Source organism: Cinclus cinclus, chromosome 19, assembly GCF_963662255.1.
Source record: "Cinclus cinclus chromosome 19, bCinCin1.1, whole genome shotgun sequence".
In the NCBI taxonomy this organism is placed as follows: Eukaryota; Metazoa; Chordata; class Aves; order Passeriformes; family Cinclidae; genus Cinclus; species Cinclus cinclus.
In genome coordinates, this window is record NC_085064.1 from 8855398 (window position 1) to 8867893 (window position 12496).

The 12496-nt window shown below is 55.1% G+C and overlaps 1 protein-coding gene across 1 annotated transcript in view; it reads left to right on the forward strand.

Moving 5' to 3' along the window:
- The first annotated feature begins 200 nt into the window (after window positions 1-200).
- The window catches only part of WHRN (whirlin), a 47464-nt gene continuing 35168 nt past the window's right edge, over window positions 201-12496 (forward strand). The window contains exon 1 of the mRNA XM_062505943.1: window positions 201-800. Within this exon, the coding sequence (XP_062361927.1) occupies window positions 201-800 (600 nt within the window). The remainder of the gene's footprint in view (window positions 801-12496) is intronic.

Consider the following 12496-nt stretch of genomic DNA (forward strand, 5'->3'; position numbering starts at 1 on the left):
CGCCGGGCCGCTCTGTAGAACCCGTCTCCCGGCAACAGCGGCCGCGTCACTTCCTGGGGAGCCGCCGGCGAAAGCACGGACAGGTGGAGCGGCGGGGCCGGCCGGCACCGGTGCTGCCCGGGGGGCTCCGCTCCTGCCCCGCTCCTGCCCCGCTCCTGCCCGGCCGCTCCGTGCCCGGGCGCGGTCGTGGCGCCGCGGCGATGAGCGCGGAGCTGGACGGCGTGTCCGTGCACTCCTCCTCCTCCTCGTCGGGCTCGCTGGGCTCGGCGGCGGGGCCGGCGCCGCGGCCGCTCTCGGCGAACGTGCGGCGGCTGCACCAGGCGCTCACGGCGCTGCTGAGCGAGGCGGAGCGGGAGCGCTTCATCCTCTGCCTCAACGCCTACCACGGCCGCCGCAACGTCTGCGACCTGGTGCGCTCCCTGCGCGCCCTCCTCGACGGGCCCCGCCGCCGGCAGCTGCTGCCGCTGCTGCGCCTCGTCCTGCCGCGCTCCGACCAGCTCCTCTTCGATCAGTACACGGCCGAGGGGCCCTACCTGCCGCCGCCCGGCCGCCCCCCGCCGCCCCCCGCCCCGCCGCCGGTGGTCCCGGGCGAGCTGCGGCAGGTGACGCTGCGCCGGAGCAAAGCCCACGAGGGTCTGGGCTTCAGCATCCGCGGCGGTGCCGAGCACGGCGTGGGCATCTACGTGTCTCTGGTGGAACCGGGCTCTCTGGCCGAGCGGGAAGGGCTGCGCGTCGGCGATCAGATCCTGGGAGTCAACGGCAAGTCCCTGGACAGGGTGACCCACGCCGAGGCGGTCAAGGTAAGGTTGATCCGCGCCGGGCTCCGGTGGATGTTTCCTCCATCCCGCCTTGTCGCGGACTCCGCTGCGCGCCCCGTCCCGCTCTGCCTCTCCGGTGCCTGTCCGCGTCCCCCCGCTCCTCCCTTCCCTCCGTGCGCCCCGTCCAGCCGCGTCCCTCCCCGCCTCCATCCCCGTCAGCCGCTGGGACCGGAGGCCCCCCCGGTGCCGCTCTCCGGGACGCGGCGCCGGGATCGCGCAGCCCTCAAGGAGCGGAGCCGCTCCGGGTTCGCATCGCGCCGGCGACATCGTGCGGGAGCGGCGGTGCGCGGAGCCCGGCCGGAAAGTTTGCGGTGGCAGTGGCGGTGCCGCCCCCGGCAGGGTCCGAGCTCCGGGTGGCTCTGGGCAAGGCAGGCTCGTCCTGCGCTTCTGTCGCGCTTCTGAAACGCAGCGGTGCTGCTCGTGGCTCGCCTGCAGCCTGGGAAGCTCGGGGAAGCTGGAAAACTGCCCGAGCTGGGTTTTAAGGGACGTACTCCAGCCGCTCTAGTGGGTTTCACCCCTCTCAAAGATGGGGAAACTGAGGCACGGAGAAGCAGCACTGACTACCCCAAGGGCTGCATCGTGCCCGAGGCAGGAGCAGGTCTCCGACTGCTTTGAATGTTCCAGGGGGAGAAGGAGAATGGTTACACAACTGAGGGGCTCCCGCTCTCCCAGCGCGGCTCCACATGCCCCGGGGACCTGTTGTAGCCAGAACAGCACGGGGGCTATCGATGAAAGCTTTCATGTGGAGGGAGAACTCCATAAACTGTGGGATTTTCATCTGAAACGCGGGGTTCTGAGGCAAATCCCGGTCTGAGTGTCCCAAACCATTCCCAGAGCTGATCTTGTGGCTGGTGGGCTCTGCTCAGAGCGTTCCCGAGGCACAAACCTATCGAGCTGGAGAATCGACTTTTAGAGCAGCAATTTGCAGGCAGCGTCTGGAGAGCTGGGATCTGGCGTGACAAGGCTGTTTCCCAGCTGTTTGTGCTTTAATTTATCCATAATAAGCTAAAGTGGTTCTGTTGGGAGCCTGTTCCCTGTGGAGTGTTCCTCTGACAGTGCATTAATCTTGCACAGCTTTGAACACTTCTTCCCTGCCGACCTGTGCATTCCCTTTCCCGGCTTTAAATCAGTGCCCTGGGCAAGGGCACGACTTCCAGGCTGGAAATGAGTCCCTGGTAATCCTGAGAGCAGAGGAAAGGTTTATAGGAATTGTTTTTCTCTTGTTCCTAATGATAGGACAACAGCAGGGTAAGCTTTCAGTTGTTAGTCTGCAATTTTCGTGCCTTGGAGATTGCAGCCCCCACATATTTTGGTTATGGCATTAGGATGGAGAGGAACCAGGTGTCAGGAATGCTCTGCTCCATGACTTCATCTCCAAATCATCCCACTCTGCTGGGTAATTCACATCACTTTCTGTTTGTTCTCTAATATAATGTAATTGATGCCTTTTAGACATTATTAATTTTGAGTGAAACTAAGTGCTTCCTGCACAGAAATAATTCCTGGAGGATGTGGCTTGCCAAGAGCTATATTTTGTTAATATGATCCTGATAGGAAAAAGCAGCTTAGAAATTGTCTCCTTGTGAGTTGAACATCTTTCAACAGCAAATTCATCACTTGTCCGTGCTGGCACTTTCTTGAGCTCCTGGGTTCTTTTCACATCAGGAAGGGTTTTTATGATCCGTGTTGTGGTGGGAGAAACAATTTGCTCGGGAAGAGTGGCAGAGTGATTTACAGTACAGCTCTAATAAATCCTTGGATGTTTCTAAAACAGCCAAGTGTTAATTTGCCCTCAGATACTGCATTTAGGAGGGGGGAATGAAGAGATTGCGTTCAGCGATGCTCAAGGGCAGCATCAGAAGGTTTAAGGTACAAACACCCCAGCCCAATGTTTTGGGTGGTCAGTGTCAGAGCTGCAGGGACAAGAGGTGGTGATGGGTGGCTTCATTTTGTGCTCTCTGCTTCCCCTTGAAACCTGGGATCTGGGGCTCGGGCTGGATGCACTGACAGCTCTGCAAAGGCCTCTGGCTGTGGTCTGGTGTCCTGAGGCAGAGCAAACCTTGCCGTGTCCTGCCCTCCTCGCTCTTGGTGTGCCCTGCAGTGGGTCAGTGGAGATGAAAACATCAGCTCCGTTGGTCAGGGCTTGGTGCTCGTAACCCCAGGATTGGGGATTTGATCCCTTTATTGACTGTTCACTTAAGAGTTGGCCTCGATGATCCTTGTGATGCCTTCCAACTCAGAATATTCTGATAAACCAGAGCTGGAATTCGTGCACGCACTGCATCGGGGATCAAGTAGAGAGAGTGAAAGCTGAGGAGAGAGACTTTGTTAACACAAGCCCCTGGCTGTGCAGCTGATCTCAGACACTGGCTGCTGCTTCAGAGGAGGGGCTGTGTGATCAGAGCTCAGCTCCGAGCAGCGATGCTCCGGCTCCTGTCCTGCAGCACAGAGCTGTCTGGCCGGGGCAGCCCCGCTATCCATCACAGGCACGGCGTGCTGCGCTGACACGAGCTGTCAGAGCTCCTTCTTGGGGCCACCGCCGGGCTCGGGAAGGCTCCAGGGCTGAGCGTGACAAACTTCCCGAGCCACGGATCCCCTCGGCGCCCGCCGGGCTGCTCGAGGTGCCCGTGTGCGGCTGTGGCAGCTGCTCAGGCAGAGCGGGGCATAAATGCAATGTCTGGATTTGTTCGTGCGACCCTGGATGAGCATTCCCACGGCAGCCGCTGCGTTCCTTCCACGAGTCGTGGTAGCTGTGCTGCCTTTCTGTGCGTGTCTGTCTGGCCGAGCAGGAGCAGCCCAGCTGCTCTTGCCCTTCCTTTCCGGGAGGAGAGGGATGCTGGCTTTGGGGTAGCAGCGATTTCTGTTTGCTCCTGGGATTTTTCAGGCATCGCTCAGTGATGCACCCAAAGTGAGAACTGCCCCAAGTGACCTGTGTGATGTCCCAGCTCAGAGCTCGCTGCTGGCCTGGGACCAGTGCAGTGGTGTTTGCAGATGTTTTCAGTGTAAATAAGATAAAAAGTGGCGTTCTGACTTCAACCACAAGATTACCTCAGCACTCCAAATCAATTCCCTTAATGACCAGCTCCTTAACCTTTATGTGAGCACGGGAGTTTTATGTCTTGTCTGCTCCGCACTCGGCTGTTTCATCCAAATCCAAATTAAATGACTCCATTACAATTACAGCTCCATCATTGCAGCATTCAAGAGTGCACTTTAGCAAAAGATCACCAGCATTTGAATTATGGCTTGAGTGGAGAAGTTTGTGTTGTCTGCCATATTTTCAGAGCTCACTTGGCTTTTATCAGCCTTGCTATTTGGGACATTATGTTATGTCTATACACTATATATATATTTCCTTTTCTATTTATGGTGTGTATGCTGCTATATTTTAGCATTTTCTGCTATATTTCAGCAGTTGTGCTGAAAGTTTGTATTGATAAGCTGTCATATTTTATCCAGAGGACTTAAAATCAAGGTGTTTCTAGCTTTAGACCATCAAAATGTTACCCAGGGAGGTGTTTCCACCGGTGCTCTGGGGTGGGCATTAAATTCACACTCTTCTCTCCCCCACCTCTTACGTTTCTTGCTTTGCTGTAGGTTTTTATGTCCTTTGAATAAAAGGACATGTAGGGAGGGAGGGGATGAGAAAAAGTGAAAAGTGGAAGAATTCCTGATTTAGGATTTGGCTTAATGAGCTACACCAGCCTCAAAAAGCTGCACTGGTCCCACCATTGGATCTGCTGTTCCTGCTGGCAGCTGGGCAAATCTGGATCAGCTTGATCAAAATCACCAACACTCCACTGATTTGGATGTGCTGGGCTTGGGGACTTGGATTCTTTGGTGTTGGTGTAAATCTGTGATGGCTTTGCCAAAGTCACTGGACTGGAATTGAGTTTATTCTGGAGGATCTGGAGGAGTTCAAGTGCCCTGTCTTGGGTTCTTCAGCTGTGGGGAGAGGCTGGAGGAGCTGGGGAAAGCTTGGGATGAGGCAGAGCTGTGGCTGACAAGGCAGAGCCGTCTGGGGTGTGGCACTGGCAGCCTGTCCTGTGTGTCCTGTGACAGCCCTGCCTGGGAAGGGAGGGGGATCTCATCCCCTCCCTGACCTGTGAGGGAAGGGCATTGCATCAGGGGGTGTCACATCACACCCCAGCCTGGGATAAAGGGGGATCTCGCCCCCAGCCACCACCACCTCTTTGTTCCAGCAGAACTTTTCATTCCCTCCACCCCTGCCATCTTCTCTTCCAGTGGAAGAGTCTAGTGGTCATTTAAAAATAATTGAAAGGAGATTAAAATTCCTTTTATGTCCTATTACTCTGGGTTTTTATGCTGGCAAACAAGGTGATCTCTTCAGAGACTGTAATATTTCACAAGAAAGGACTCCAGGTGTGGGATTGCTAAAAGGTCTCTGAGAAATAACAGCAGAGATGTGCAGCCCTGAGCATCAGAAACATGTTTAGAGCCATTTTTCTTTCCAGCCAGCTTACAATAAAGCAAATTTCATGTCATTGTTTCTTGTGATGCCCAATGAATTTATTACCGTGACTTGACCCTGCGTATTTAATCACCACAGCAGTGTGGGCACGGCTCAGAGGGAGTGAATACAGTTTGGTTTGGTTGGGTTTTTTACCCTTCCAAGTGCTTGGAGCTGTGCATGATCAGCCAGAGCCAGGCTGGCATGACTGAGGGGTGAAGGCAACCCATTGATCCCTGACTCTGTGAAGATATCAGCCGTGTTCCTTTAGCTGCTGCGTGCTTGTCGCTGGCTCTGTTTTTAGAAGGCACTAAAGAAGGAGGCTTGAAACTTCTCCCCTTCCCAAGGGAGCTCGGGGAGCTGGAGCATGGAAAAGGAGGATGTGACTCGCATCCACCCCAACACTTAGAGTGGTAATCGCTGCCTTCATCTCTGGATCTGCTCAGAAGCAAAAACCCCAAAATTGCACTTAAAAAAAGCACTCACAGCTTAAAGGCAGGTGCTGTGTGATGCCAGAGCTCCTGCTGTGCCCTTCTGTCCTGCAAACACTTTCTATTTCAGCTCCTGTAGTCAGCTGGACAGGGAGAGGGTGGAAAGTGTGAGGGCACATCTCCCAGGATGTCCCTCTGGGAGAAAGGAGGAGGGAAAATGGTCACTCTTGAGCTTAGAGGAATCTGCACTTAAAATGTCTTTAAAAGCTCCTGAAGGGGGAGGGCTGATGGCAGTGGCAGAGCATGGATGTGGCAGGGCTGCTCCTGGTCCCAGGGCAGATCTGGAGCTGTGGTGGAGCAGGTTTGAGCACTGGTGCTGCTCCCCTGTCACTCTGAGCTCCGAATGAATTCCTGGTGCCACTTGGGCCAGGGTGGAGCTGTGCACCCAGCCAAGGGCTGTGGGAACGTAGGCTTGGGTGCTGCACCTGGGTTAGGAGTCACTTGTATTTGCTGCTCTGCCACTGATTTCCCTCAGTGGACAAGTTCCGTAGTCATCTGTTTCCCTTCATTTCACCAGCAAATCACAATCAGCCCTAATGAAATCAAATGACTTTATACTGATGCAAAAGATTGGAATGAGGGCCTTAATCTCTCCTCATAATGCAAGGATGATAGGACTTGGCACCAGGACTGGCTTGTTCATCAGGGTTAGCATTGTCAGGGCATCCTGGAGTTCTTGCAGCATCAATGTTATTTAGTGGGTTCCTTGTAAATAAACAGTTTTGCCTCAGCAGAGAAATTGATAACGTGGAGGATGAAAGCTTATTTCCTTCTAGTGGCCATTGGAAGAAAACAAAAGCATCAGAACTGGTGAATTAAAATATCCTTTACCCAGAACCCCTGTCCTCAGGGAAGAGGATGGATTTTCTTGACACTTCCCCCATGCCAGGGAGAATTATTCAGCTCTACGTGCCCTCAGCTAAAGTGGCAAAGCACCTGCTGGCGTGATTTACCTCGGCTTCCTTTGACTGGATGCTCTGTGAGTTCTCCCTGTCACCAAGTGCTTGGTGAGCAGAGGTGGAGCAGAGCCCTGGAGGAGCTGTGCCCCTGCCAGCTGCCTGTTGCTGGGCTCAGGAATTGCCTTGGAGCCCCTCGGGGCAGGGGAGGCTGGAGGGAGCTCTGCTCTGTGCAGGCTCTGCCTGGATGTCCTTGCTGCTTCAGCCGGTGTGTTCCTCACTTCCCCACACTGACTATTCCAAAGTTTTTCCACCAAGGAATTAACCCTGTTTAGACAACATGGCTTTGGCAGTGCTTCACATCACTCCTTTCAGCGTTGCTTGGTGTGGAGCAGAAAGAGAAGACCAGAGGAAAGAGGAGGCAGTGCTTTAATCTGCATTTCCCTTATGCCTCCCCTCTGCCCTGAAAGCACCCAAACAGCTTTGGTTTTGCTTTGTTTCCATAATTATGTGGAGTTTTCTGCTCTTTTTAGAACTGTCTCGGGCTTGCCTGAAGGCTGCACTGGGCAGGGACCAGCTTGGAGGGGTGGGAGGTTGCAGAGTGGGGATGGGGAGGTGCCAGCCCTTGGAGGGCTTGGGGAGAAGGTGCTGGAGCTAGGATTGCACTTGACCTTTCCCGGTGAAAGGGACGTGGGTTCCTGATGCCTTGGGGCTAAATGTGTGCAATCACCATAATTATACATCGATTTGCATTGATTTGCATAAGTGCAGCTATTTGAAAGTCCAACTGCTGTCCTTTGGCTTGGGAGAGGGGGAGAGGTTGGACTGTGCCTCCTACAACTCCCACTTGTCCTCTTGGAGGGAGGCTGTGCCACCCCTTTGTCCCCCCACATCTCCTGTGTCACCCCTGTGTCCCCCCCTTCATCTCCTGTGCCACCCCTGTGTACCCCCCTCATCTCCTGTGTCACCCCTGTGTCCCCCCTCCATCTCCTGTGCCACCCCTGTGTCACCCCCCCATCTCCTGTGTCACCCCTGTATCCCCCCTTCATCTCCTGTGCCACTCCTGTGTCACCCCCCCATCTCCTGTGCCACCCCTTTGTCCCCCCCTCATCTCCTGTGTCACCCCTGTGTCCCCCCTCCATCTCCTGTGCCACCCCTGTGTCCCCCCCCATCTCCTGTGCCACCCCTTTGTCCCCCTCATCTCCTGTGCCACCCCTGTGTCACCCCCCCATCTCCTGTGCCACCCCTTTGTCCCCCCCTCATCTCCTGTGCCACCCCTGTGTACCCCCTCCATCTCCTGTGCCACCCCTGTGTCCCCCCTCCATCTCCTGTGCCACCCCTGTGTCCCCCCCCATCTCCTGTGCCACCCGTGTCCCCCCATCTCCTGTGCCACCCCTGTGCCCCCCCATCTCCTGTGTCACCCCTTTGTCCCCCTCATCTCCTGTGCCACCCCTGTGTACCCCCCCATCTCCTGTGCCACCCCTGTGCCCCCCCATCTCCTGTGCCACCCGTGTCCCCCCATCTCCTGTGTCACCCCTGTCCCCCCTTCATCTCCTGTGCCACCCCTGTGTCCCCCCCTCATCTCCTGTGCCACCCGTTTGTCCCCCCCTCATCTCCTGTGTCACCCCTGTGTCCCCCCTCCATCTCCTTTGCCACCTCTGTGTCCCCCCCTCATCTCCTGTGTCACCCCTGTGTACCCCCCCATCTCCTGTGCCACCCCTGTGCCCCCCCATCTCCTGTGCCACCCCTGTGTCCCCCCCATCTCCTGTGCCACCCCTGTGTCCCCCCCCATCTCCTGTGCCACCCCTGTGTCCCCCTGTGCCGTGGTCTCACTGCTGTCCCTCCATCCGTGCTTCCCTCAGCCTCCTCCTGTGTCCTGCTCTCCCCTCCTGTCTCTGTGTGACCTTTTCCCCGTTCCAGCCCCTCCGTTCCCACTCAGGATGAGCTGTGTGCCCACATCACACCATTCCAGGCTCCCAGTTCCTCTGCTTAGATCCAGCTCCCTGCACTCTGTCAGGCAACATGGGAATGGGAGAGACTCAAAATCATGGAATTCCAGACTGGTTTGGGTTGGAAGGGTCCTTAAAGCTCATCCAGTTCCATGGGCAGGGACACCTTCCACTATCCCAGGCTGCTCCAAGCCCCATCCAGCCTGGCCTTGGACACTGCCAGGGATCCAGGGGCAAAGCCACAGCTTCTCTAGGCAACATTTGTTCCAAAATATCTTCTTTACAACTGCAGTCTGGGGTAGAGGACATTCTCTCTTTGCTTCACCTGGCACATTTGGCCTTAACCAGGTGTGCAGTGGGAGCTGCAATAGCCTTTTACCCATCCTGCCTGCAGCTGATCCCTGGAGCAAAGGCTCTGGGGGCAGGACGTGCCTGTGCCTGCTGTCCTGTCTTGGCAGAGGAACTTTTAGCTGATGTGGCTCAACCCCTCTCCTGTAAAAGCTCTGACCCCTGCAGCCCCTTCCCCTCCCCAGCAGCCACAGGGCCCTGCTTCATTCCCACTGGCAGCAGGATTGTTTTGCTCAGCCCCTCTGATCCCACAGACTTAAACCCACCTGAGTCCATCAGGAACACCCTGGGATGGAGCAGGAAATAGTGGTGGGACAAACCTGTGCCAATCCTTCCCTGCCCAGTGCTGGAACATGCTGTAAAAGCTCCCTCTGCCTCCCTCCTGTGGTATCTCAGCATTTCTTTCCCTCTGCAGCTTGATTTCTAAACCCATGCCTTATTTTTTGGGGGACATGCTGCCAAATTCCCGGTGCTTTGCTGATTGATAACCTCCACACTGACCTTTGGAGCTCACCAGCAGAGCCCTGCCCACGATTCCATGCCCATTATTCCATGCCCATTTTCCCAGAGCCAAACCAGCTCCAGTGAGGCTGTTCCTGCCAGGAGGAAAAGCAGCTGGAGGCTGTGTTGAGGGGGAGGCTGGCTCATGGTTAAAGGTGAAGTGAAGGGGCTGTGTCCCTGCGAGAACCAAGTACAGGCAGGCTGCCAGGGGCATCCTGGTGGTTAATTACCATTGATTTCTGGCATCTGAACTCCTTCTGGGGGGATTTCTGGCATCTGAACTCCTTCTGGGGGGATTTCTGGAGATGTTTTTACACAGCCTATCAGGGCCGTTGGGAAATGGGGAAGGTGAAATGGGAAAGCCCTCAGTGATGTGAGACCTGCAGGGTTTCAGAAGGGTGGCAGCTGCCACTCTGGATCCTAGGAAAGAACATGATGTACTGGGAGCTGTTTGGGTTTTGTGGGAGTTTTTTAAAGGTAATTGTGGCACATAAGATGTGTGTTTCCTTTTTTGATCAGTTTAAATGATGTCCTTTCCTCTCAGAGGGCTTGACAGATAATTAAATAGAGTGTTGTTAGGAGATCAGTGGCCTCATAGAATCAATCTGCCTCTCTCTCTGGCACTTGCTGCTTCTGATCACATTTCTGGGCAGTTGGTGACTGTTCCTCTGCTGAAGGTTTTGGCACTAATTCTCAGATTCACATAAATGATTTCTTTAAGCTGGGCTGCTGGCAGGTGAGCTTGCATGCTGTGGTGCCAGCCCTAGACCTCCCACCCCATGGTCCTCAAACACATCAGAGATGGGGTAAAGCCAGATCTTACCTGAGGCTGGAGCAAAACCCAGCAGCACTGAACAACAGGCAGCTAATCCCTGGAATGGCTTGAGAAAGGAGATGGAGCTGCAGGCTTCACTGTCTGATTCTGCACAGGGCATTAAGGAGGTGGGATTTGTTATTTAGGGGTGGCTGGCTGAGGTTCAGTGTGCCCATCAGATAACCTGATTTCCCAAAAAACTCGCAGCATGAGTTCTGCTGTGGCTTTGGGGGTATCTCTGCAGTCAGTGTACGCAGGACAATTTGTGTTTCTGGCAGGAAAAAGCATTCCCATGTAGAATTCCCACCCAGAGCTTGTCCTTTGTGATGTCTCCCTGTGCTGGGCACTGCTGGGGCCACCTCAAATCCTGTGTCCTGTTCTGGGCCCATCAGTTTAGGAAGGACCTTGAGGGGCTGGAGAGTGTCCAGGGAAGGGAACAGAGCTGGGGAAGGGGCTGGAGCACCAGGAGAGGCTGAGGGAGCTGGAAAGGGGCTCAGCCTGGAGAAAAGGAGGATCAGGGGGGACCTTGTGGCTCTGCACAACTCCCTGACAGGAGGGGACAGCCAGGGGGATTTGGGGTCTGCTCCAGGGAACAGGGACAGGAGCAGAGGGAACGGCCTCAGGCTGGGCCAGGGCAGGCTCAGGGTGGACACCAGCAGGAATTTCCTCATGGAAAGGGTGATTAAACATTGGCAGGGGCTGCCCAGGGAGGTTTGGAGTGCCCATCCCTGGAGGTGTCCAAGGAAGGCTGGAGGTGGCACTCAGTGCTCTGGGCTGGGGACAGGGTGGGGATCAGGCACATCTTGGACTCCGTCTGGGAGGTCTTTTGCAGCCTCAATGATTCTGGAATTCTGTGGTTAGACCTTTGCTGAAAAGCTTCTCCTTTTGTCCCAGGGAGCTGGGATGATCTGTATTGTCTGTGTGGGCACGTTCTGCCCTCTCTCCTGCTGTGGTGGCTTTATAAGTAGGGCTGGCAGCAAAATCGATATTGGAGGGCTGGTGCCAGCCTGGTGACACTGTAGCACCTTGCTGGGAATGGGGACAGGGAAGTGCTCAAAGCCTGAGCAGCAGCTGGGCACAGGGACCAGCAGGATAAAGGCTTCCATGGGAGGAGGACACAGTGGTGAAACCTTCTTTGAGCTCCTGTCACAGTGCTTGGTCACTGCACAGGGAAGGAGTTCTTCATCATGTCCAGGTGGAACTTCCTGGACACTAGTTCCTGCCCATTCCTCTTGTCCCACTTTTGGGCCCCAGGGAACAGAACCTTGCTCTGAGCCCTCCCTGCACACAGGGCTGAGGTCTGGCCTTGGTAAAACCTGGGGAAAAAAAAAAACAAAATAGAGGGGAAGTGCAGCATTTGTCCCTATGCAGGGAGATGGATGGAAACTACTCTTCTGGAGCTCAGCACAGCAGCTGCTGGTGGGTTCTATCCTGGTTTGGATGCAGGTGGAAGCTTCTCCCACTTGGCTCACCTGGTGCCTCGTCACTCTGCAGCTCCTGGTGCCAAGTGCTTTGTTAAAGTCTGGTTCAGAGTGTAGCTGCACAAAGGTTTTGTAGATGTGTGCCAGGTCCTGTCCCCATGCCTGCTGTTTTTCAGTGTGGATCACGTGCTGTGCTGTTCTCCCAGGGAAACTGAGGGAAAACTGCTTCCCTCTCATCTCCTCTCACAGCTGTGGCAGTTTAAAGAGCTGGTGCCTGATGGACACAAAGCTTCGTGGAAGCTCAGATGGTTGAGCAGAACTGGCTTTAGTGGTCACCAGGCTGGGGAAGAGGTTTGCACCCCTCACAGGAAGAGTTTCTTCCCAATATCCAATCTAGTTCTACCAGCACTCAATGTGAAGCCATTCTCCCTTGTCCTATTACTACATAGTCACTCTAAAAGTCCCTTAAAAATGTTTTGTGGGTGTCACTATCCTCCCTTACCTGTGATCACCCAAGGGGTCTCCAAAAGGTGCAGGTCAACAGGTGACCTGGTCCAAAAGGTGTGTCCTGAAGGGCTTCTAAGTGAGGGAAGGTCTCTGATGGGCTCCTCTTCCAGCCCTGCCCTGGGCATGAACAGGGAGGGTTTTTTGGGAAGGAAACTGTGCTGGACAGGAAACTGCTTCTCACTGAGTACAGGAGAGACCTCAGTGAATGTATAAAGGACTCCCCAGAGTGTCACCAGCCTGCTGCAGCACTACCTCTCTGGCAGACACTGTCACCAGCAGT